This window comes from Cydia strobilella, chromosome 1 (genome assembly GCF_947568885.1).
Source record: "Cydia strobilella chromosome 1, ilCydStro3.1, whole genome shotgun sequence".
NCBI classification, from domain to species: Eukaryota; Metazoa; Arthropoda; class Insecta; order Lepidoptera; family Tortricidae; genus Cydia; species Cydia strobilella.
The window spans coordinates 3,080,809-3,105,299 of record NC_086041.1 but is presented as its reverse complement, the minus strand read 5'-3'; the positions used below and the strand labels follow the sequence as shown (position 1 = coordinate 3,105,299).

The 24,491-nt window shown below is 38.7% G+C and overlaps 1 protein-coding gene across 1 annotated transcript; it reads left to right on the top strand.

Annotated features, from left to right (window-relative positions):
* The first annotated feature begins 580 nt into the window (after positions 1 to 580).
* LOC134748586 (actin-interacting protein 1) lies at positions 581 to 24,126 on the top strand. Its single transcript, XM_063683414.1, has 13 exons — positions 581 to 734; positions 874 to 1,086; positions 5,980 to 6,127; positions 7,064 to 7,244; positions 9,207 to 9,326; positions 10,734 to 10,898; positions 10,982 to 11,189; positions 11,418 to 11,546; positions 13,568 to 13,674; positions 15,846 to 15,948; positions 17,891 to 18,063; positions 19,813 to 19,963; positions 21,249 to 24,126. Exons 1-13 carry the CDS (start codon positions 719 to 721, stop codon positions 21,356 to 21,358), a joined length of 1,824 nt encoding a protein of 607 aa, XP_063539484.1. The 5' UTR covers positions 581 to 718; the 3' UTR covers positions 21,359 to 24,126.
* Positions 24,127 to 24,491: the final 365 nt, after the last annotated feature.

Genomic DNA, 24,491 nt, shown 5'->3' with positions numbered 1-24,491 from the left:
AACAAAAAAGTCACAAATATTTACGCAAATTAATCGTACTTTTTTGGTCTGTCACTATTATTTCTACGCCATTTTAGCATATTTTTGAACCGCTCATACGAAAAGTACGTAAAATCGTACTAAAATGTGCGGTTTAGCCAAAAAGTACGATTTTAGTACGGTTTTGGGCGGGATACGTTTTTAGTACGTATGCTATTCAAAAAGTACGTAAAATCGTACTAAAAGGTACGATCTGGCAACACTTGACACGAGTGACACGGAGCGAAATGTAAATTGACACTGACACGAAAAAGAAAGAAATGAAGGCCGTCTCTTTCATAGACAAACGTCTACATGCTATTAAGCCGATATCAAAGCATATCAAAGACAATGATGTCATCGTCGAAATAAAATATTTGTAATATTGTCTGCATAAAATATAATGTTTCATCACGTATGTTCTGTCTCATTTAAAATACATAGAGAACCCAAAAATATATCCAACAAATTTGTTTTTACCGGTTTTCCATATGTACAGTACAACACTACCCCATGCCCATATATGGGCAATAAAATGAGCGACAAGATTGCCAACATCCCCAAAAAAATATTGTACGTCACTTTTTTAGAAGGCTATGGATTAGCGGCCGATAGTGTTTTCTATAATTGAAAAGTATTTATTTTACTCTAGGTTTAGCATAGCTCTCGTAGTTATAAACTAATAAATAGTAGGCAAAACATGTCGTATTCAAATAGTAAGTTCTTATTGGAAATTTCAAGTGATGCCGGAAGCATGTGCCTTGTCAATTATGTTCATGAAATTCTGTGGTTTTATTTATTTTTCATAATTATTTATCCATTTCAATATGTGATTTTGTTATGATGTGCCCACAGAATACGTTTTCGCGGCTCTGCCGAGGACGCAGCGCGGTACACCGCTTGTTTTGGGCGGTGATCCGAAGGGAAAAAAAATCCTTTACACGAACGGAAATTCAGTTATCATCCGCGATATTGAGGACCCGGCGATCGCCGATGTGTACACGGAGCACTCCTGCCAGGTTAACGTGGCCAAATATTCACCGAGCGGCTTCTACATCGCTTCAGGAGGTAAGGTTATCAACTTATCAGTTTGCAATTTTAATTTATCATTGAACTTATTCATTATGAATCATTGTTTATCTGTAGGAATTATTTATTTACTCTCCGTTTATTTGTATTGGTGAGTCATGCTACAATTATGGTGATAAAGTTTCACGTAAAAGGCATTCCTATCTGATAGCTGGGTGACCTAGAATTATTCAGATAAACTATAGCTATAGCTTTAAATGGAAACTAGTAAGTTGGACCTTATGACATTAACTTTAAGCTTACTTTTTATATTTAACCTCTTGTATATATCATCAAGAGTGTTGCTTTGAAATTAAAGTACAAGAAAGGCTTTGACTGCCTAAAGTTTTGTTTCAAAATAAGTATTATATAGTGTCACGTGTGAAAGTCAAAAACTGACATTGGCAAATTCACTCTGTGCAAAATTGCAGGGAGTAAAAGCCAGATAGAAAAAAATAGTGTTATATATTGGCATGTGGGTAGATAAGATGATCTGCGGGTACCCCCAGTTCGGTTCTAGCTAGCAAGCCAGCACAGTAACATTCTGGCGACGGGATTTACTTCAGGAATCGGCTGTATCTTTACATATGAAAATCAAATTTATGGTATAAAAAAGTTAAACCATAAAAGGGCATGGTGCAACTGAATTATATTTGTTGGGATTCTTTTAAACAGGTTATTTTTTTTTATAAAATACAAAATATCGCATTCTTTAGAGTTTAGGTTTACCTACCAATGCAACCAACATTTGTGACTGATTTTCTGACTATTTATAATAGGGAATGTATGGCGAGATCCAGGAAAAACCGGCACCGGGAACACTCCCTAATTTATACCTATAACCTCTAGGAAATTCAGATTTCATCAACAGGACATTTCTTCAAATATTGTCTGGTATATTTCAATATATTTTATCACAATTTAACACGAGGATAATATAAACAAGACTCAGTTTGAACATTCGAACAGATTCTTGGTCTTTGGGTTTATGAAAGTTGCGTAATTTACATAATTCAAAGATTTCTGATGTGTGTGATGATCAGTATGATGAAGATAAGATAAGCAGTTCTGTAAAAAATTTAAAGTACTAGCGCCTTGCTAGGTTCATACGGCGTAAATTTTTCCCGTATACGAGATTTTATCGAATACCGTGACAGAAAAATTTGTATAGCAATTTTCAAAATCGTTCACATGGCTACACGGCTTTCCCGCATAGACGCCGTGTGAGCGATATTGAATGTGCCATACAAATTTTGCTGTCACTATGGTATTCGATAAAATCCCGTATAAGGTATACAGGAAAATTTTATGCCGTGTAAATCTAGCTTCACTATAATGCTGACAACATAACAATGAATTACCCAAAAAAACAATCAACTTTGCATATTATTTGCAAAGGAAAAAAATTTTTTAAGCAATTTACTCATGCATATGGTCATTTGCATATGAAACTACAATCTCTTTAATCAAGGTTAACTTTCACTTGTATTATGTTAATATTGACACAATTTTCTCTTCACACTTATTCTGCCTTAATCTCTAAAATCCACATATCTTGAAATAGTGCACACACTACCATAATCATGTATACACATTGCCACCTTGTTACCATGGCATAAGGTTGTGAATGTTTACATATTTATGTTATAGTTTCCAAGTGTAATTGTTTTTTTATTTTTATTTATTTATTCAGAAACAAACAGTCATACATAGTTTATGAACTTAGTTTAAAGACAAGAAGATCAGACCTATAGTTTCATAACAAAATAACATATAAATAGGTCCGTGGCTATTAACTACATAAGAGAAAGACTTAGTTTGTATTTAACAATTGCTATAAATATACTTAAAATATGTAAATCAATGAATTGATACCTTTGTCAAAATTAAATTGTAAGTGCGTTTGAACAAGATTTAAATTTAGTTATAGATATTTACTATTTAAATGCATTCTTAAGTTGTGTTAGTGTACAGTTAAAAATGTCTATATCATTAAGTTTAAGGTTCTCATTAAATAGTTTACATGCGAGTTTGATGAATACATTCCCACCGTAACCAGTCCTACTGAATTGTGTGTGAATAAACTTCCATGTAGAATGTGGATAATAAATTGAGCATAAATTAATTGGACCGCTATAATTAGATGTTCAATTGGGCTAATCGATCAGATGTTCATGTATTGTATAGGATTTTGAACCATATTTCTATGCCTTAAGTTGTTTACTTGACTGTATATAAGACGAAATTGATAAGAATTTTCTGCAGTCAGGAAGTTTTGGAGAAGATTTGTTATCCACTAAAGTAGAAGTTCCTTGTCTCCTAATTTGTTTAGTTTATAAATATTATTTATTAGTGTCATTTTTTTCCTCAGTTTGTCCTTTAAAATAAAAGTAAACCTCTGTCTCCTCACATAAAAAAAACCAATATAAAATAATATATTTTTGAAATAAAATTGTTTATATTCTTCAAATTGCGTACTTCATTGTGCTGTTAGTGTTGGTAAGGACTCGCGTCCTTTGTGTCCTCTGCTTTAAGACTCAACTCAATTTTTCAGACTCTAACAATTAAGTCTAAACTCGAGTTATTTTCAAAATGTTAGAGACTCAAGTCTATTATAGAGACTTGAGGGCTTAATTTTAGAGAACTCTCGAGAAACGCGTTGTCACATAAAATTCATGAGCACAAATCATACAAACCCGGCTTAGTATAGATAATAACTATAAAATTCTTGAAGGAGTCTTTATTGGAGGCCTAAAAGACGTCAGTTTTTTCAGCACAGAGCCGTAATAACGAGTTGAGGTCTTCAAAATATACTAAAACGACTCTAGTTTCTACCAACTATCTGAGCTGAGTGTGCATGGTGCGGTCCGTGCGGTGGACACCTTCCCGACCCGATTTTCCCAATGAAAAATGCACGAAACTCGTACTCAAAGTGCATCTATTATTCACATAATTAAGAACGCCGCATACCATAAAGATGTTACTTAATAACGAATGTTTTAGCGACAAATATATTTCCCGCAAATGTTGGACGTCCGCCAACTCTATTCCAGAATTAAAACTAGGTTTATATACTAATGTAGGAACGGTGGTAACGAAGATTATTGTGTGTGTTGTTATTGAAAAAAACCGGCCAAGTGCGAGTCGGACTCGCGCACGAAGGGTTCCGTACCATTACGGAAAAAACAGCAAAAAAATCACGTTTGTTGTATGGGAGCCCCATTTAAATATTTATATTATTCTGTTTTTAGTACTTGTTGTTATAGCGGCAACAGAAATACATCATCTGTGAAAATTTCAACTGTCTAGCTATCACGGTTCATGAGATACAGCCTGGTGACAGACAGACAGACAGACGGACAGCGGAGTCTTAGTAATAGGATCCCGTTTTTACCCTTTGGGTACGGAACCCTAAAAAGGATTCTTCAAACGTTGCAACAAATGGCATGCGATTTTAAGTAATTGCTCGCTAAGTAGGAGCAACGAATTAAATCGCTCGATGAAAAGCTGCAATGTATTGCAAATCGCATACGATTAGCGACGTTTGGAGAGGCCTTAATAGTTATTTAACAATAGAACAAAAAATATTTATATATTAAAAATATCAAGGCCCAAGCCTTGCTTATATGTGCTATTTTCAACCAAAAGGGTACTTATTGTCGGTTGTCAATAAGGCGCGTATTCCATATAGTTTCAATTTGAAATCAACCTTATCCTTATCAACAACCGACAATGTGGTACCTTTTGGTTGAAAACGTCACATATGTTAGCATTATAATCTCGTAGTAATTTTATTTCTTACAATGTAAAATTTAATATTCATTTGTAACTTCATCCAGTCTTTTTAAAAATAATATGTGGCGTTGTTTTATGCACATGCAGTGGCGTAACTAGGGAGGGGGGGCTGGGGGGGGGGGGCAAGTGCCCCGGGCGCCATCCAAGGGGGGGCGCCAAAATGGGCAAAAGGCAGCAGCAGGGAAACTTTTGTCAGTCTCCAGGGGGCGCAAATTTGGTGACTGCCCCGGGCGCCATATCCTCTAGCTACGCCCCTGTGCACATGTAGCTTTTTATAAATGGAAGGCCACTTTTTGTAACTGTCTAAAAATAGGTAGGTATTTTCCGTTTACTTAACTTGTATAAATAAAATTTTCATTCTACGTTATTTTCGACGAGTTAAAAATATAAATGAAATAAGATTCACAACAGAAGCAGGCGCAGTGACAACTGAATAAACTGAAAATTAACAAGGAAAATGTAATTTTACGTAATACGTTTCTGTGAGTTGAGTTGTTATGTGTAATGTGTTTAATTTAATATGGTGATGCTTCCTTATTCCTACTACTTATAAATAATTTGATAATATTAATAAGTTTCAAAAAATTTCGTACCTTCATGCGATTAACCATCATCTTCCTCGCGTTATCCCGGCATTTTGCCACGGCTCATGGGAGCCTGGGGTCCGCTTGACAACTAATCCTAATTATTGACGTAGGCACTAGTTTTTACGAAAGCGACTGCCATTTGACCTTCCAACCCAGACGGGAACAAGGCCTTGTTGGGATTAGTCCGGTTTCCTCACGATGTTTTCCTTCACCAAAAAGCGACTGGTAAATATCAAATTTCGTACAGTCGAAGGCGAAAATATCGATCCAGACAAATGGCTCAAAAATATATAAACACGACTTTATTGTCTAAGGTGTAAGAGCGTACACATATTTTTGAAACTTTGGGAATGTATATATATTTATGCCCTTGACTGTACATAAGTTCCGAAAAACTCACTGTTACGAGTCGGGGTTTGAACCTCCGGATTGAAAGTCGCACGCTCTTACCGCTAGGCCACCAGCGCTTCTTTTCTTCATGCAATTAACTATTATTTATTAATTGTTTTAGACGCCTCAGGCAAAATCCGCATCTGGGACACTGTGAACAAGGAGCACATCCTCAAAAATGAGTTCCAACCAATTGGCGGGCCCATCAAGGATATCGCATGGAGTGCTGACAGCCAGCGAATGGTCGCTGTCGGTGAAGGCAGAGAGAGGTTAGAGATGCAACGGATAGTTGTTTGGCCGGATACCGGATATTCTGCCAGACCGTTGGCCAAATATTCAGTATCCGGCCGCCGAATATACGGCCGGCTGGAGATTTTGAATTTTGCAGGTGCGCGTCGCGTCGCAGGGTTTTGTACCTGACCTGTTTCGTAGTGAAAGTGAAGTGAAGAAAGTAGTTCGCGACTACTTCATTTCTAGGTTCGAAACGAGTTTTATCATGTTATTAAGGACTAAGTTCGTTTATAGTACGCGTGCGCCTGCGTATTTTTTTTTGCTATAAAAAAATAATACATATAGTACTTACAATGATTTTTTTCATTATAATCAATGACTTCGAGTATGACTGTGACTTTTTTTTAGATTCCATTTGTTCACCCCAAAATAAAGCAGTTACTATCCGGTATCCGGCCGGATAGCAAGACACTATCCGGTATCCGGCAGGATACTAAAATTAGGGCCGGATAGGATACCGGATAGTAACCGAATATCCGGTGCATCTCTAATATATAGCCGGTTAAACAGACTGTTAGTAGAAAAATGCGCGAAATTCAAATTTTCTATGAAACGGTTACCCTTCGCGCCTACATTTTTTAAATTTGCCGCATTTTACTACTGGCGGCAATGGCTTGACAGACTATATTACGGAAATTGCCTTCTATAGCTCCTAATAGGTGGCGTTGTGCTGATTTTTTGCGTTGTTTTAAAGATCTAAGCATAATTAGGGACAGACATACAGACAGCGGAAAGCAACTTTGTTTTATACTATGTAGTGATACAAAAAAATCTTACTTACTTACTGCTGTGGCGCGACGACCCGGAGTGGATCTTGGCCTCCGACACCAACGACCGCCATGCTACTCTGTCCAAAGCCGTTTCTGTCCAGTCGACGGCGCCGACAAAAAATCTATTGATATTTTTTTTTTCAGATTCGGCCACGTGTTCATGGCCGAGACAGGCACGTCCGTCGGCGAGATCAGCGGCCAGTCCAAGCCCATCAACTCGGTGGACTTCCGTCCCGCGCGTCCGTTCCGGATCGTCACGGCTTCCGAGGACAACACGCTGGCCGTGTTCGAGGGGCCGCCATTCAAGTTCAAGTGCACTAAACAAGTTAGTATTTAATATCACACTTATTTCACATTGAAAGAGCGACCTTTGAGTGATTTTCAACGCTCGGGACAATCGCGCGCGCCGGCGAAACACTAGGGTTGACTACTCTTAGAAATTATTTCACAAATTAGAGAGGCAGAAAAACACAAATAAGAGAACTGAACAAGTTAGTAATTAACACTGATATAGAAGCTAGCTGATCAGCGGCTAGTTAGCCCACCAACTCGGTGGACCTTCGTAACTTCCGGATCGTCATGGCTTCGGAGGACAACACGCTGGCCGTGTTCGAGGGGCCGCCATTCAAGTTCAAGTGCACTAAACAAGTTAGTATTTAATATCACACTTATTTCACATTGAAAGAGCGACCTTTGAGTGATTTTCAACGCTCGAGGCGAACGCGCGCGTCGTCGAAACACTAGGGTTGACTACTCTTAGAAATTATTACACAAATTAGAGTGACAGAAAAACACAAATAATAGAACTGAACAAGTTAGTAATTAACACTGATATAGAAGCTAGCTGATCAGCGGCTACTAATATAGTTTGTTAAAAGACTGTCTCATTTCAAACATAGACAGAGAGAATCATACTATATCTGTCTTAGACTAGTACTATCACCCAAAAGAAAAGGACGAGTATAGTTTTATCTGTTCTTATTTACTGACAAATTGGGTTGACCAACTATAGTACAAGTACTAGTCAAACCATGGGCATGTATCAATTATGTATCATCGTATCATATTCGACCTGTTTAAAATATTTTTTTTAATCCAAAAAGGAAAAAAAGTAAGAGTACCATTCGATTCCTTACATATTATCAAAAAAAAGATTGTATAGCAGCTATATACATAAACGCAATATTTAACCGACAAAAACGCAATTTTCTTGTTTTGTCCATACTTTAAGATGGGCTCTCAGTGACCTTGACGTCACGTTCATTTATCATTTTGTTAGGAGCGTTTCGCGAGTGAGGTACGACTGTCAGACTTTGGCTATCATTTCTGACTTTTGTATTGCTTTAATGCAATGGGTCGCATATAGACATTTGATCCTAAAAACAAACCCGATCGATTGATACCATTTATTTTGCAACCTATGTATATGTCAATCTTACCTACCGCCACTTATGACAAAAACGATTGTAATACCTATTGTCAAAAATAAGACGGGTGACATTTCAGACAGTGCCAACTATAGGCCTATTTCCCTGGCAACTATTGTAGCGAGGGTGCTCGGCGGCCTGCTCAACGTACAATTAGATAGGTTTTTTTTTTTATATACCACGTCGGTGGCAAACAAGCATAGCAAGCAAGCCTGATGTTAAACAGTCTCCGTAGCCTATGTACGCCTGGAACTCCAGAGGAGTTACATGCGCGTTGCCGACCCTAATACTCCTCTCCCTCGAGCTCTGGCAACCTTACTCACCGGCAGGAACACAACACTATTAGTAGGGTCTAGTGTTATTTGGCTGCGGTTTTCTGTAAGGTGGAGGTACCTCCCCAGTTGGGCTCTGCTCTAGATCTGGGATGACATCCGCTGTCCTGTGCCCTACCACACAAAGCGAGATGTCATTCACAGTGCCCAGATATTATTCAAAATTGCACGACGCGCAGTTCGGCTTCCGTGCCGGCTTATCTACCGAAAGTGCTATTATTTGTTTGAAGCAGGCTGTTGAGTACTATACGTGTAGGAAAACACCTATTTATGCGTGTTTTTAGACCTTAGTAAACCCTTCGATCTCGATAATGCGCAAGCGCTGCGCCGTCTCCTGGCCGTCGTGGCAGGGAAATGGGACAGTGCACTAATAAGGCACTGGTCCTCCCAACATCTTAGTTTAGGTACTAACATAGTAATTTAAGTATATTTGTTACTAACAAAATGGATTGTATCGTCCGAAATAAATGATTTTTATTTTTATTTATTAATAAAAAATTGTAATGTTATTTTTATTATTATTTTCAGGAGCACTCCCGCTTCGCGCAGGCGGTCCGCTATAGCCCTGATGGTAGTCTGTTCGCGTCGGCCGGCTTCGATGGCAAGATCTTCCTGTTCGATGGCGCCACTTCTGAACTTAAAGGAGAGGTGAGTTCGACGATAGAATCTGTGAAACGCGTGTCTACATTCAAGTTTGAGCATGAATCTAGTATAACTGGATTAACTGGATCGGGCATGAGGAGTGGGGGGAAATGACCGAACGGGATAGTCTTATGTATCTTGCAGTAGGAGTAGCAGAGAAAGCGCTTTTATTGTTTGTCCTTGTCACAGTCTCACTTTTTTAGGGTTCCGTACCCAAAGGGTATAAACGTACCCTATTACTAAGACTCCGCTGTCCGTCTGTCTGTCTGTCACCAGGCTGTATCTCATGAACCGATCACGGTAGCTATCAAGCTAGACAGTTGAAATTTTCACAGATGATGTATTTCTGTTGCCGCTATTACAACAAATACTAAAAAGTACGGAACCCTCGGTGCGCGAGTTCGACTCGCACTTGGCCGGTTTTTTTTATTCCCCACCGTAAATCTAGTATGGTTTATGGTGGGCTACAAATCTACTCGACCGATTGTTGTCGCATTGCGTATGTTCTGTCCCTCACGGGCGCACGCGTATTGCTCATATATGTAATGCTATTATGCTAGGTCTATGAGTTTGAGCGACTTTTAAACTTTAAACTCCACATTAAAGAAGGAACTCAAGGTACCATCGCCGAGAGCGCCCTCTGCTATCTATACCCTTACACGAATTTCATGACAAAGGCCAGAAATTTCCTCTACTCGATTTCCTGCTTTTTTAAATAAGACTAATTTAGTGTTCCACTTCTGGGGAAAGGCCCCTCGTCCCTGACCTGTCGTATGTACTTTCCCACGAAACAGGATAGAATACGGCTAAGTTATCCCGCCATCTTTTAGTTTTGTCTGCACCATCTATGGTGTACCGTGCGTGGGTCCCATCCAATCATTTTGGCTCACATTTTCCAGCCAGCCCAGTTCCACTTCAGCTTACCCTGACTATGTTCCGAATTACGCTCACAGCGCTCACAGCACGCTCACGATTGGACTGATTCACGCTCATAGAGCTTACATGAGATATCTTGACGTTAATTGAGGGCGCTCACGGTGCTCACACTCCCAGGCGTAAGCACCTTGAGCGCAAACGTCAAGGAGGCGTTTGACAATGACAAGTGCTATGAGCGTGAATTGGTCCGATTGTGAGCGTGCTGTGAGCGTAATTCGGAACATAGCCCTACTACGAATTATGAACAAAATTCAAATTCAGTTGACGTTGACATGAACATGACAGTAAACACGCTCATGACCGGTCCGAAACAAAACCACTCACGCGGCCTTGAGCGCGCTAACTAATTCGGACCGAGGCAGCACTGTAAGCGTTGTGAGCGCTGCGAACGTAATTCGGAACATAGCCCCTGTCACTCCCACTCCTACTCGTTTTCCTACTATATCATCTCTAAAAAAATAAAATCTCTCTTTCCAGTTTGGCTCTCCCGCCCACAAAGGCGGAGTATACGGCATCGCGTGGTCCCCCGACGGCAAGCAGCTGCTCTCCTGCTCCGGGGACAAGACCTGCGCCGTGTGGGACGTCGACACCATGGAGAGGAGCATACTCTTCAACATGGGGAACGCTGTGGAGAACCAGCAGGTAGTTTCATCATTATGTATTGGTAGGCCCTAAGTGTAGGATTCAATTTAGATTTTTTACTAAACTGATATTTTAAATTACAGGTATCATGCCACTGGCAAGGCAAACACCTGATCACCGTCTCCCTGTCCGGAGACATCAGCTACCTCGACCCGGAGAACCCGGACAAGCCTCTCCGGGTCCTCACCGGCCATAACAAGCCCATCACCTGTCTGGCTTTGCATCCGGACAAGCACACTGTTTATACTGCTAGTCATGACGGCAATGTCACTGCTTGGAATGTTGCTACTGGTAAGATATGTTTAACCCTTAAACGCATGAGTTTATTTCTTTTTGCCTGAAATTAAAGAATTCACCGAATCACCATGTCCTTCTCCGGAGACACACCAGCTTCCTCGACCCTGAGATCCCTTACAAACCTGTATGTTTTAGTATCCTGGTTCACACACACATGTACAGTCAAAATTATTAGCTTAGCACTCCTACGTATAAATAATTGATTGATGTCACCAATTTCAGGTGAAGGACAACACATCCAAGGTCAAGGTCACGGAAACCAGATCAATGGAATGCGTGCTGGCAAGGATGGTTCCCTGCTCACCTGCGGCATCGACGACTCGCTGCGACGCGCCGTGCCTACAGCTGAAGGTAGGTCAAGGTCTAGGTCATCTAGGGTCAAGGGCAGTTCTAGATCTTTCGCGTGCGTGTCAGCAAGGAAGCCCGCTACGAACGTGTGACATCGACGACTCGCTGCGCCGCGCCGTGCCGTGCCTAAAGCTGTAGGTCAGCTAGGGTAAAGGTCAGTAACTCAGTACCATAGACCATTATTGTTTAACTTAACATCATACATCATCATACTCTATTAAAGTGAAGGAAGGACTTTAAATTTATCATAATAATGTGCACTAATCTCAGTAGATTTATACAGTATGTCTCTGACCACGGGGCTTTAAATTCAGGGCTCGATTCTACTCGCTAAACTGAGCTACTTTTGGGACCAACCCTAAAACGCGAAAAAAAATTTGGCTTCCATAAAAAACGTCGACATCTGATCAGCCAAAATGTATGAAAAAGCCAAGTTTTTTTTGCGATTTCGGGGTTGGTCTCATAATAAAAGTAGCTTAGTTTAGCGAGTAGAATCGAGCCCTCTGAATTTAAAGCCCCGTGGTCAGAAACACCCTGTATATTCCTTTAAGGGTCGAAAATTTTGGAGGAAACAGCCGTCACCCGGATGTCCACAGCAAAGGCGCATAAGTCATTCAATATCTTTTTAACTGTATAATAGGAATGTTGACATGAGTCGCGAATATATAAAATTTTATGTTTTTACCATAGCAGGGAATATTAGAATGCTGAAAATCATATTTTGTTAGTGTAAATATGCGTAATAAATTAATTAAAAATATTTAAAATAATGCCCAGCATCACGTGACTGCAAACGCAAATCGGAGCGCGTGACGTCACGGCGTGAGAAACACGCACAGACAAGTTGTCAAACCTGGTGGTCCTCTGGCACCGACCGTCGTTTGTTTATCACTTCGTTACGTTCTCCAGATCACGTGACAGCTTGGAGCGCTTTTGCGCGAAATTTTAACACAATTAGCCTCATGCATGAAGTTTATATTTGAACGAAATATGTTTTATTCGGATGTTTGTTACCGTTATATCATGTTACAAATGCATTTCCGTTTTTAAATTACCATTTAATTACTTAAAATTGTAAATAAAAAGTACAAAAATTTGCCCGCGAAAAGCTAGTGAGCGAAACGCTCGAAACGCCACGTGACGTCACGCGTTCGACAGATTAGTGTCATTAGTAGCAAACGTCAGTTGGGCCGCCCAACGTGTGACGTCATCACGCTCTGTCGAATTCGCGCCAAAAATTATGAGCGTTTCAACCGCTCAAAAATTTTCAACATTTTAAATATTTTTTAATAAAATAATGTTAAGGTTTACAAAAGTATTTTTATCATTTCCGGTGTTCCAACGATATAAATTATGAATCCAAAAATAAAAATAAATTCATGCATTGAGCCAATTAACGTCGATTTTTTATAAAAAATTTATGAATTAAAAAATATTATTATTATTTTCAATAATTACGTGTCTATTTATAAAATAAAAACACTTCTAAAAAATAGTCAACATCCCTATTGAATATAATATCAGATCTTTCGTACGTTAAGATCGTTTTTGCAGCGCGTCAGGTATGTTCGCGGAGGCGCGCACTGACTGCTTCGGTGCGATAATACGCAAAAGAACTGCCCCCCTGATGCGTCACGTTAGAGTCGCCTGCTTGCGCCTTCTGGAAACATTGGGGCAATGTACATATATGATCCAGAGGTTTAGTTTACAAGTTATTATAAGTTAGTATAGGTTTAACTAACATAGGCTTAAGGCAGCGGTTCCTAACCTGGGGGTAATTACCCCCCCGGGGATAAAACTGTCATTTTACGGGGTTCAAAATCAAAGATAACAAAGACCTATCTATAAGAAAGAATATTAATGATTATGGAGGAGGGGTAAAATCGAGTTCCCTAGTAAGTCAAAGGGGTGACCGTACTGAAAAGGTTAGGAACCACTGGCTTAAGGGAATATACACTAGCTCTATGGACATGGTCTGAAATAAAATATATTGTATTGTATTGTATTGTAATATGTGTTTTCAGGCTCCGTGCCCACGTATACCGCGACGGCCGTGACGCTGGGCGCACAGCCGCGCGGCGTGGACCACATCCTCGACGACGACACCACCATCATCGCCACCGTCAAGGAGGTACCACCATTTTACATTCATAAAACCGGCCAAGTGCGAGTCGGACTCGCGCACGAAGGGTTCCGTACCATTACGAAAAAAAAGCGGCAAAAAAATCACGTTTATTGTATGGAAGCCCCATTTAAGTATTTATATTATTCTGTTTTTAGTATTTGTTGTTATAGCGGCAACAGAAATACATCATCTGTGAAAATTTCAACTGTCTATCTATCACGGTTCATGAGATACAGCCTGGTGACAGACGGACAGCGGAGTCTTAATAATAGGGTCCCGTTTTTACCCTTTGGGTATGGAACCCTAACAGTGTGACGTCCAGTCAAGGTACGTACGTAAAGGTACAGTCAAAGGCAAAAATATCGATCCAGAAAAATGGCTCAGAAATATGTGAACACGACTTTATTGTCTAAGGTGTAAGAGCGTACACATATTTTTGATACTTTGGGAACGTAAACCGACCAACCGGCAACCCGAGGATGTGGATTCGAGTCCCACGTTGACCAGAGTTGATCATCGTTGATTTTTTCATTGTGATTGACATCTGTATATACAATTTATAGTTTGGTAATGTATATGCTCTTGAATACAAACGTAGTTACGGTCTCATTTTAAAACGAGTGGCTAGTTTGTTCTGAAACTTTGTACTTACAGTAGGATAAGATATATCTGTCTGTAATTAGTTTATGTAGCTTCAGATACCATAGTTAAAAAAATACAACGAATTTAACTTTTTCATACAAAACTTATTTTTACTCTATTTCGTTTGTTTTATAAACTGGAGCTATATAAAATAATTATAGACCTAGATATACCTCATGTCCTTGTATGTGCAAAGTTTATTACAATCCAACCTGTAGTTTTAAAATGAGAATGACTCCGTTTGTATGGTAAGGTGAATTTTGGCCGAGCTTGCCGGGGACTCTTAACAGCACTGAACGTAAGTAGCAAATGTATGAACTTGTAATAAATCCATACTAATATTATAAATGCGAAAGTCTGTCTTTGTGTTCCCTCTTCACGCTTAAACAGCTGAATCGATTAAGATGAAATTTGGCATAGAGATAGGTTGAGTCCCTGGGAAGGACATAGGATAGTTTTTATCCCGAAACTCATCCCTTAAGAAAGTAAAAAGCGGGGTGGAATTGAGATAATTAATGAAGTGCCTGCTAATTTGTGTGCATAATATGCTCAAATTGAATAATTGCTGTAAGACTTTCTCCAGGCGCTATTCTTACTCTAGCTGGGGTTACTAAGTCCACGCAGACGAAGTCGCGGGCAAAAGCTAGTACGAATATATTCTGTTAAAATAACGCGTACATGCTATTATATACTACAGCTACGTACATGTGGTGGTGAGGCATAGTACACACACTACACTACATTACAATTTTTTATTAATGGTATCAATCCATCGGGTTTGTTTTTAGAATCAAATGTCTATATGCGACCCATTGCATTAAATGCATGTACTCTTACTTTTTTTCCTTTCGCTATACTTACTTTAGCTGCTGTTACTAAGTCCACGCAAACGTAGTCGCGGGCAAAAGCTAGTGCTAAATTATGTGTAAACAAGCTTAGTGATGGGTACGGGACTCAACGCCACGAAGTTTTTTGCAGCGAAAATCTCAAAAACGCTATATTATTTTCAACACACTTGCTCAAAACGACGTTTTTATTCCACCGATTTTTAGCTCATAATCCTAGATATTAAACACGCGTGCTCTTTCAGTGTATTATTCCACTCGTGCTTTTTCATTATATTATCCGACTGAGTTAAGAAGGTAACTGATTGCTAATAATATGCATGGAAAGGGAGCCTTCTTTAATTGGTCGGACTGGCGGGCACCGGCGCGCCCGCCCGCCTGCGCAGGCCGGGGCGAGCGAGGCCCGGCCGGCAGTACGAGTATGACAGATGAAACACACTAACTGTAAAAACTATTAAAATTTTATTAATATGAAAGTTTCTTTTATTTCTCGCAAGTGTGTTGAAAAACGTCGTATGAAACGCGTGTGCATCGGTCATTACACACATCGGCTTTCTTATTGCGCGCTCGCTTACAGCTCGCGCGCACAATATCGCCTTGTGTGTAATGACCAACTTAGCACACTTTTTTTTATATATTTATTTCACAACATATGATTACAGTACAAATGTATTCTATGTACTATTCCAGCTGTGTGTGGTGATCGGCGGCAGCAAGCAGTCGGCGATCCCTCTGGACTTCGAGCCCACCTGCGTCGCCATCGACCCCAAGAGCCGACACGTGGCTGTAGGAGGTACACCCTCACTATTAAATAAATAAATAATACTTTTATTCACTTAAAAACCTAACACAGTATAGAATATTTATATTATGCTAGATACAAAAAGCTTATAATTAGGTTTGTGATAATTTCACCATAGTCGAGCCTTTATCTCCCGAACTAGGTCAAAGCCTGTGACTCAGGAGTCAACGATTCCTCCGCTAAAGGTTACATTGACAAACATAAAAGTAGTGGTAGCTAACATGAAAGCTATTCTTACAAAAAAAAATTACAATACAATATACAGTATATAAAAAAAAAGTTTTAATACAATGTGACAAAATTTCTATCTACTTTGGTTTAATTACAATTTATATTGAGTAGTAATAATATGTGTAAAGTATTAGTTTAATGCATCCAAGCACGACGATGCCTGGTTCGGTTTAAAGAAATTTTATTGTCTAAGAAATTACAGAAATTTCGCTTATAAGACAACTTATAAATAGCTAACTTAAAGTAATTATTTACAAAAAGGTTTACCTATTTAAAAGAGAAACGCTTGGGGCGCCACGAGCAGGCCTCCCCTGCCCACCTGGGGGAGCATACACCTGCCGCGTGTGTGGACGAGGGATCCTCTCCCGCATAGGGCTATACAGCCACGAAAGCAAGTGTCGGTACCGGGATGCTGCTTAAAACATCTGACACAGATGAAAAGGCCCATTATTCGTTTGATCCTTTGGTTTGTATGTTCAACTAGGACATAAAAACCATCACTATCCATAATAGCCAAAATAGTGCGTAAACGTAGTTGTAGTGGATAATGTCTTTGTCAAAAAAACCGGCCAAGTGCGAGTCGGACTCGCGCACGTAGGGTTCCGTACCATTACGCAAAAACGGCAAAAAATAACGTTTGTTGTATGGGGGCCCCACTTAAATATTTATTTTATTCCGTTTTTAGTATTTGTTGTTATAGCGGCAACAGAAATACATCATCTGTGAAAATTTAAACTGTCTACCTATCACGGTTCATGAGATACAGCCTGGTAACGGACAGAAGGACCGCTGTGCTGAAGGGTAAAAAGCACAAAATAACTTAGTTATTCTAAAAGTTTTGAAGTTTCCCGAACAAAATGCACTGTCGGCAATCCGGTAACCTTTTTTTAAACTTTCTCAATGAAGAATGGAAAAGTGGTCCGCTCCGATTGTGAAATGAACTCCCTGTTAAGGTGTTCACGAGGGATTACGGAATGGGGTTCTTCACAAAAGGTTTCCAAGAGTCGCTAGCTCGCAGGTAACACTTCAGGGGTTACAGTCCATATGCTACGGTGACGGCTTTCCATCAGGCGGACCGCGGCATGCCATCAGTGTTAAGATAAAAAAAAAATCGCAAAAATAGACGGCAAAGTCGACGTTGCCGTTTAAAAAGTAGATCGCGAAATGCATAGTTTATGGTCACTCAAAAAAATTAAAAAGTTAAAAACATTGCAGTTTCAATTTCGGGACTGCAATGTTGCATACGAATTCCATTATTTTTCGAATTCCAAACTTTTAAAAGTTGAAGTGGCCATATCAAATGGCATAGGTCCATTAAACATCCAAACAGATGATCAGTACTTATTATTATAATGTTGGTACCGCGACTATTTAGGTGTCTCAAATAGGTTGGCGTATTTTCAGCAGAAAAATACACTTCTATTTTTAACTAAAAAAATAAAACGGCGGCAAAGCAAATCTTTTTACTTTGAAAATATATACATACCTAAGAACGTTGCTTCTGTAAAATATTTCTATTATATTTGTATTTATTGCGCCATTTTTGAGAAAAGCACTATATATGACTCGGCTGGAAGGCTACTTGCTGGCTTCGGATTCAATTAAACGGACTCCCAAGGTCGTGCGTTTAAAACGAATCCTCAGCCAGCAAATAGCTACTTCCGAGCCTCGACAATAATGTACTATTGTTTGATATTTCCAGGAGCGGACAACAAAGTCCACCTGTACACCCTGGACGTGCGCACGCTGACCCCCGGGGTCCTGCTGGAGCACCTCGGGCCGGTCACCGACGTGCGCTTCAGCCCCGACTCGGCCTATCTAGTCGCCAGCGACGCTAATAGGAAAGTCATCCTGTATAGCACTGAGGAATACAAGGTGAACTTACTATTTTACAAATACACGGTGGCTAAAAAATAAGTGCATTCCCGTTGCCAGGTAGGTTTTGGGATTATACTGAGATTACTGAGCAACTTTTACTAATATGTAGTAGTAATCACTTTATTGTACACAATACAGGTTTACAAAAATAAATAACAGTAATGGAAGTACAAAGGCGAACTTATCCCTGTAAGGGATCTCTTCCAGCTAACCTTCGAGTAGAATATGTAACTATGTTTGTACGGGTCAAATCTTGCAAGTTAAATTTTATCCACTTCCCGGTTTCCGATGAAGCTGAAAATTTGCATACATGTGTAAGTAGGATGACAATGCAATATTTAGTACCATCGAGCTGATCTGATGATGGAGACAGGAGGTGATCATAGGAATCTCATAAGGGATCTCTTCCAGCTAACCTTCGAGTAGAATATGTAACTATGTTTGTACGGGTCAAATCTTGCAAGTTAAATTTTATCCACTTCCCGGTTTCCGATGAAGCTGAAAATTTGCATACACATTGTGTAAGTAGGATGACAATGCAATATTTAGTACCATCGAGCTGATCTGATGATGGAGACAGGAGGTGATCATAGGAATCTCGTAAGGGATCTCTTCCAGCTAACCTTCGAGTAGAATATGTAACTATGTTTGTACGGGTCAAATCTTGCAAGTTAAATTTGATCCACTTCCCGGTTTCCGATGAAGCTGAAAATTTGCATACATGTGTAAGTCGGATGACAATGCAATATTTATTACCATCGAGCTGATCTGATGATGGAGACAGGAGGTGATCATAGGAATCTCATAAGGGATCTCTTCCAGCTAACCTTCGAGTAGAATATGTAACTATGTTTGTACGGGTCAAATCTTGCAAGTTAAATTTGATCCACTTCCCGGTTTCCGATGAAGCTGAAAATTTGCATACATGTGTAAGTAGGATGACAATGCAATATTTAGTACCATCGAGCTGATCTGATGATGGAGACAGGAGGTGATCATAGGAATCTCGTAAGGGATCTCTTCCAGCTAACCTTCGAGTAGAATATGTAACTATGTTTGTACGGGTCAAATCTTGCAAGTTAAATTTGATCCACTTCCCGGTTTCCGATGAAGCTGAAAATTTGCATACATGTGTAAGTCGGATGACAATGCAATATTTAGTACCATCGAGCTGGTCTGATGATGGAGACAGGAGGTGATCATAGGAATCTCATAAGGGATCTCTTCCAGCTAACCTTCGAGTAGAATATGTAACTATGTTTGTACGGGTCAAATCTTGCAAGTTAAATTTGATCCACTTCCCGGTTTCCGATGAAGCTGAAAATTTGCATACATGTGTAAGTCGGATGACAATGCAATATTTAGTACCATCGAGCTGATCTGATGATGGAGACAGGAGGTGATCATAGGAACTCTGTGATGAAACAACGCAACCTAATTGTGGTTGGGGTATTTAAAATTGTCTCGATGAGTATTAGTCGTCTGTGGAAAGAAAAGTACAGTCAGCGATAAAAGCTTGTACCAAAAATAAATATTTTGCCAAAAAATTATTTCGTTTAAAATGACTAAATTTTGTTTACTTTGTATGCATTTGTGTCGTTTTCAAGCAAAAGGTACCACATTGTCGCTTGCCAATAAGAACGCTCTAACAGGTTATTCATATAAAGATGCAAGCAAATTCCGTCCTCATTGTAAGCGACAATGTGGTACCTTTTGCTTGAAAACGACACATTTGATATTTGTCAGCCGGCGCACAACAAGGAGTGGGGCTTCCACACGGCGCGCGTCAACTGCGTCGCCTTCAGTCCGGACTCCAAGCGCGTCGCGTCCGGCTCGCTCGACACCAATATCATTGTGTGGAGCGTAGAAAACCCCGGCAAGCACATCATTATCAAAAGTGAGTAAAATATGGTCGCCATTTGCAACTTGTTACTTAATAGACCGATCGGGTCATGCCTAAAGGTGTTTACACAAAGTGCGTCAACTGCGTCGCCTTCAGTCTTGATTCTAAGCGCGTCGCGTCGGGTTCTCTCGACACCAACATTATTGTGTGGAGCGTAGAAAACCCTGGCAAGCACATCATTATCAAAAGTGAGTAAAATATAGTCGCCATTTGCAACTTGTTTTGTAGCGAAACTTAGCAGACCGATCTCGTCATGCCTAGAGGTTTTTACACGAAGTGCATCTACTGCTTTGGTCAAATCTTGGAAGCTTAATTAAATCCATATTTAAGACTCGATAGGGTTTGAGACTGATAATGCAATATGTGAAGTTCCATGCCTAAAGGGTCCTTATACTACATTGTGCATAGGGACCCTTTAGACATGGAACGCCACATATGTGACGTTCTCAATTAAAAGGTACCACATTGTCGCTTACCATAAGGACGAAATTGTATTGTATCTTTATACGAATAACCTGTCAGAGCATCCTTATAGCAAGCGACAATGTGGTACCTTTTGATTGAAAACGACACGTATTACGATACCATCGAGCTGATGTGATGACTGAAAGCGAAATTATTTTTGGTGATAAAATAATACAACCTCATTGAACCAGTCTGAATATTTTCAATTATGAGTAGTAAAAATTACTGTTAAAAATAGCCTGTGATCAAATCTTATGTCAAAAATGAAATTTAAGACAAAAAAATAATAATTTTGTGAAATAAAACTATGAAAACGGATTATATCGCGTATATTGAATTTATAATACATCCCGACGTTTCGAACTCTTTACAGCGTTCGTGGTCAACGGGTGACTGAGGAAAAATTACAAAGTGCAAAAATACCCACATACTAAAATAATGAACAATCATAGACTACAAACTTTAAGGCTGGTTGTACATGTAAAATCGGTTCATAAGGCTAGTCATACACTACAATTATTTTAAGTAAAGATATATATATATATATATACGCGATAAAAACTACGCCGGCTCCAACCCTACACCACGGACCCGAGAAGATTTAATTCCCTCCTAAATTGTAGGAGGGTATCCCAATATGGGACCGGCAACAAACTCGGCGGGACACATCTTTTCAAAACATCAGAATAAAAAAAATCATAAAATTTAATTTTAATTTTTTTCATAGTTTTATTTCATGAGTAACTATCGCGGTAACCGAAGACAATAATAATTTTGTGTTCAAAAGTAATAATTATTACACTTGTTGTTACAGATGCGCACCCACAGAGCCAGATCACCGGCGTCGCGTGGCTGGACGACGAGACCATCGTGTCCGTGGGACAGGACGCCAACACGCGCGTCTGGACCGTGCCTAAACCATAAATATATCTCACGTTTTCAATCAAAATGTACCACATTGTCGCTTAACATGAGGACGTAAATTCGCGTCCTTATGGCAAGCGACAATGTGGTACCTTTTGCTTGAAAACTACACACATACTGGGAGATAGTGTATTGCGGATGTCATGGGGATCGTGGGCGGAACGTCTGCCATCTTCTGGCCAAAATCGGATACTTCTATACCTCACACTTCCTATAGTTCGTTTTTTAGCATTAGAAAAAAGGTAAACAATCTTGACATGTCTTTTTATTGAAAAATATTGAAAAACGCTTTAAAAAAAAAATTACTTATGAAAGCAAAAAAATGTAAAAGATCGTATGATTTATAATTGTAACATATTTGCTGCGACTTATTTTTCAAAAGTGATTTCTAGTAAAAAGACACGACAAGATCGCTTACCTTCTTTCTAATGCTAAAAAAAACTAAGTATATATTTATCCGAGCGGATGTTAATATACATTTATTAAACTGGGGAGACATCTATGAGAAACGAATGATGCATTGCTCAGATCTGGACTTAAATGTGGCCGTTTCATTTGGCTATTTTTGCTGCTTGTTTTAGAACTAACCTAACTGATCTATCGTGTTTATTTAAGGATGGTATTCCATTCTGTCTAATGTGTATTTGCGTCTCACATTTCGCTTAATGAGAGTGAGATGCAATACACATTGGACAAAGAAATAAGACTGGTGAAATTACCACCCTATGGTTAACATAATCGCGACTCCTCGGTTGTAAAAAGATACATGTATTTCTTTACAGTTCCAAAAAAGTATGTTATTGAAATTGCCAGATGAAACAGTAGCCAACTTAGTTTAATAAACTCCATAATATTCAAATTATTAAAATAGTTATGAACATAACTAAAACGTTACATAATATCATAATGCATTTATAATTTTTCTTAAAATATTATAGTCTCCGGAAGTAGGTCACACTTAAACACTTTTTTAATTTTGATAAAAAATGGATATTATGGAGAAAACATTAAACTCGAGAAATGTTAATGTAGATGCTCATGAAATAAAACTATGAAAAAGGATTATATCGCGTATATCGGGTGTTTATTAATAACTATATGATTTGATAGATTGTAATTGAAAATTTTATGAAGAAAATTAATAATTTTTTTTACAAATAATTACGAAAAATCTGATCAATATAGGAACCTTAGAATCGTCTTTGGTTAAATGTAAATCTAGAAAAAAACATTAAAACACAATACAGAAATACAATGTCAAAAATTATACAAATATTAATAACTACCTAAAATCTAAAAAAATCGCGTATATTGAATTTATAATACATCATAAGATAAGATCATATGTGCCATTTTCAACCAAAAGGGTACTTATTGTCGCTTGTCAGTAAGGCGCTATTTCCATATAGCTTCAATTAGAAATCAACCTTATCAATGTGGTACCTTTTGGTTGAAAACGTAATTCAATATACTCGATATAATCCGTTTTCATAGTTTTATTTAATGTAGATGTTTAAAAAAATTGGCCGACACGTCTCCCCAATACAACGATATTTATACCCCAGAAGATTTTCTACATATAATTTAACTAACATATTTATTTCGCTTACTTTTAAGTTGTAAACTTAATCAGATGCTCAGTTTTATAATTTATTTTTACTAACTGCGCGTATTTAATTAAAATGGGACTGACTGTTCATTTTGATCTCAACCAATAAGAACTGAAGGATTTGTAAATGTTAAACTGCGTTCTAACCATAACTATATCTGATCTGTTGTACTGATATTTTGAACTACAAACGTATTAAATATATAAGTCTAAAACCATTAACCTTTTGGACGCCAATGACGGATATATCGGCACCGCAGATGCAACTCTAAAGACGGATTAATCGGTCACAGACCACAGAGCAACATAGACCTACGTGCATGTGCATAAAGTTCAATTTCAGTTTTGACACTTCGGTGACGTGGCGTCCGAGTGACAGCTTTTGTGTTTGACACTGCGTCAAAAAGGTTAAAACAGTACCTCACGGTAAATTATGATTCCTTATTGGTTGACCGAGACGCCATTTTGATAATAATGTCTTCTTATTGGTCAAGCTCTAAGCGACTTGCCGCACAACGCAAAACAGCCGTTTTTGTTACATTCGAAAACTCATTCAAATGTATATCGTATATTCGAGCAATAAATTCCAAATTCAAATTAGTTTTCCAATGTTACACGGTTTTTATGCGTATGGGGCAATATTTACGTAACCCTTTTAGAACCCATTTTAATTTTATATCTAGTCAAAATTACTTAAAAGCGATGATGTGTGACGTTTTCAAGTAAAAGGTACCACATTGTGGCTTACCGTAAGGACGAAATTTGCTAGTATGTTTATACGAATAACCTGTCAGAGCGTCCTTATGGTAAGCGACAAAGTGGTACCTTTTAACGACAACGACACATATACTTGTTTCCATCAGAACTGGTTGTTCTTTTTAACAAAACTGCATACATGTGTAAAGAATTGCTCTATGCATATAACGGTCAGTCCAATATTATTTATAATATCTAGAGATCTAAGAGATCGCCAACTGCTACTAACTAGTGTGATTGCATTTATACCAGTTTTCCTACGAATTGTGAACAAAACTTGTGTCTAAACAGTATTTTTATACTAATTTCTAAAATATTTTTCTCGATTTTTTACGTGATTTCTACTGAACTAAAATGAAGTATGTATGTAACTAGGATAAGTAATAAATTGTATACACTTGTATGTTTTTGTTTTATTTCCATTAAACATTTAATCTTCGCTCGAGGGGAATACTTTTAGATATAATTAATATTATTCCACTTATCGTATAAGGGTGGTATTTCATTTGTCAAATTTCTTGGTCCAATGTGTATTTGCGTCTCACATTTTGCTTAATGAGAGTGAGAGGCAATGCACTTTAGACCAATAAATTGGAGAGTTGGAATACCACCCTAATGCATGTTTAAACGATAGGACACCGATCGGATATTAGCCAAAAGTCGGGATTTCACGTTCCGCTTACTTTATGGTTCCACCACAGGTTCCGCTGACTCGAAGATATATTGCATGTGGGACATAGAAAAAGAGATCATCTTAGCCTGTAAAGA

What these genes read in the sequence shown, in the direction of transcription:
- LOC134748586 (XM_063683414.1), top strand. An exon ending in GTCGGTGAAGGCAGAGAGAG is followed by an intron (nt 6,128 to 7,063) that starts GTTAGAGATGCA and finishes TTTTTTTTTCAG; the next exon opens with ATTCGGCCACGTGTTCATGG. An exon ending in ACGCTGTGGAGAACCAGCAG is followed by an intron (nt 10,899 to 10,981) that starts GTAGTTTCATCA and finishes TTTAAATTACAG; the next exon opens with GTATCATGCCACTGGCAAGG.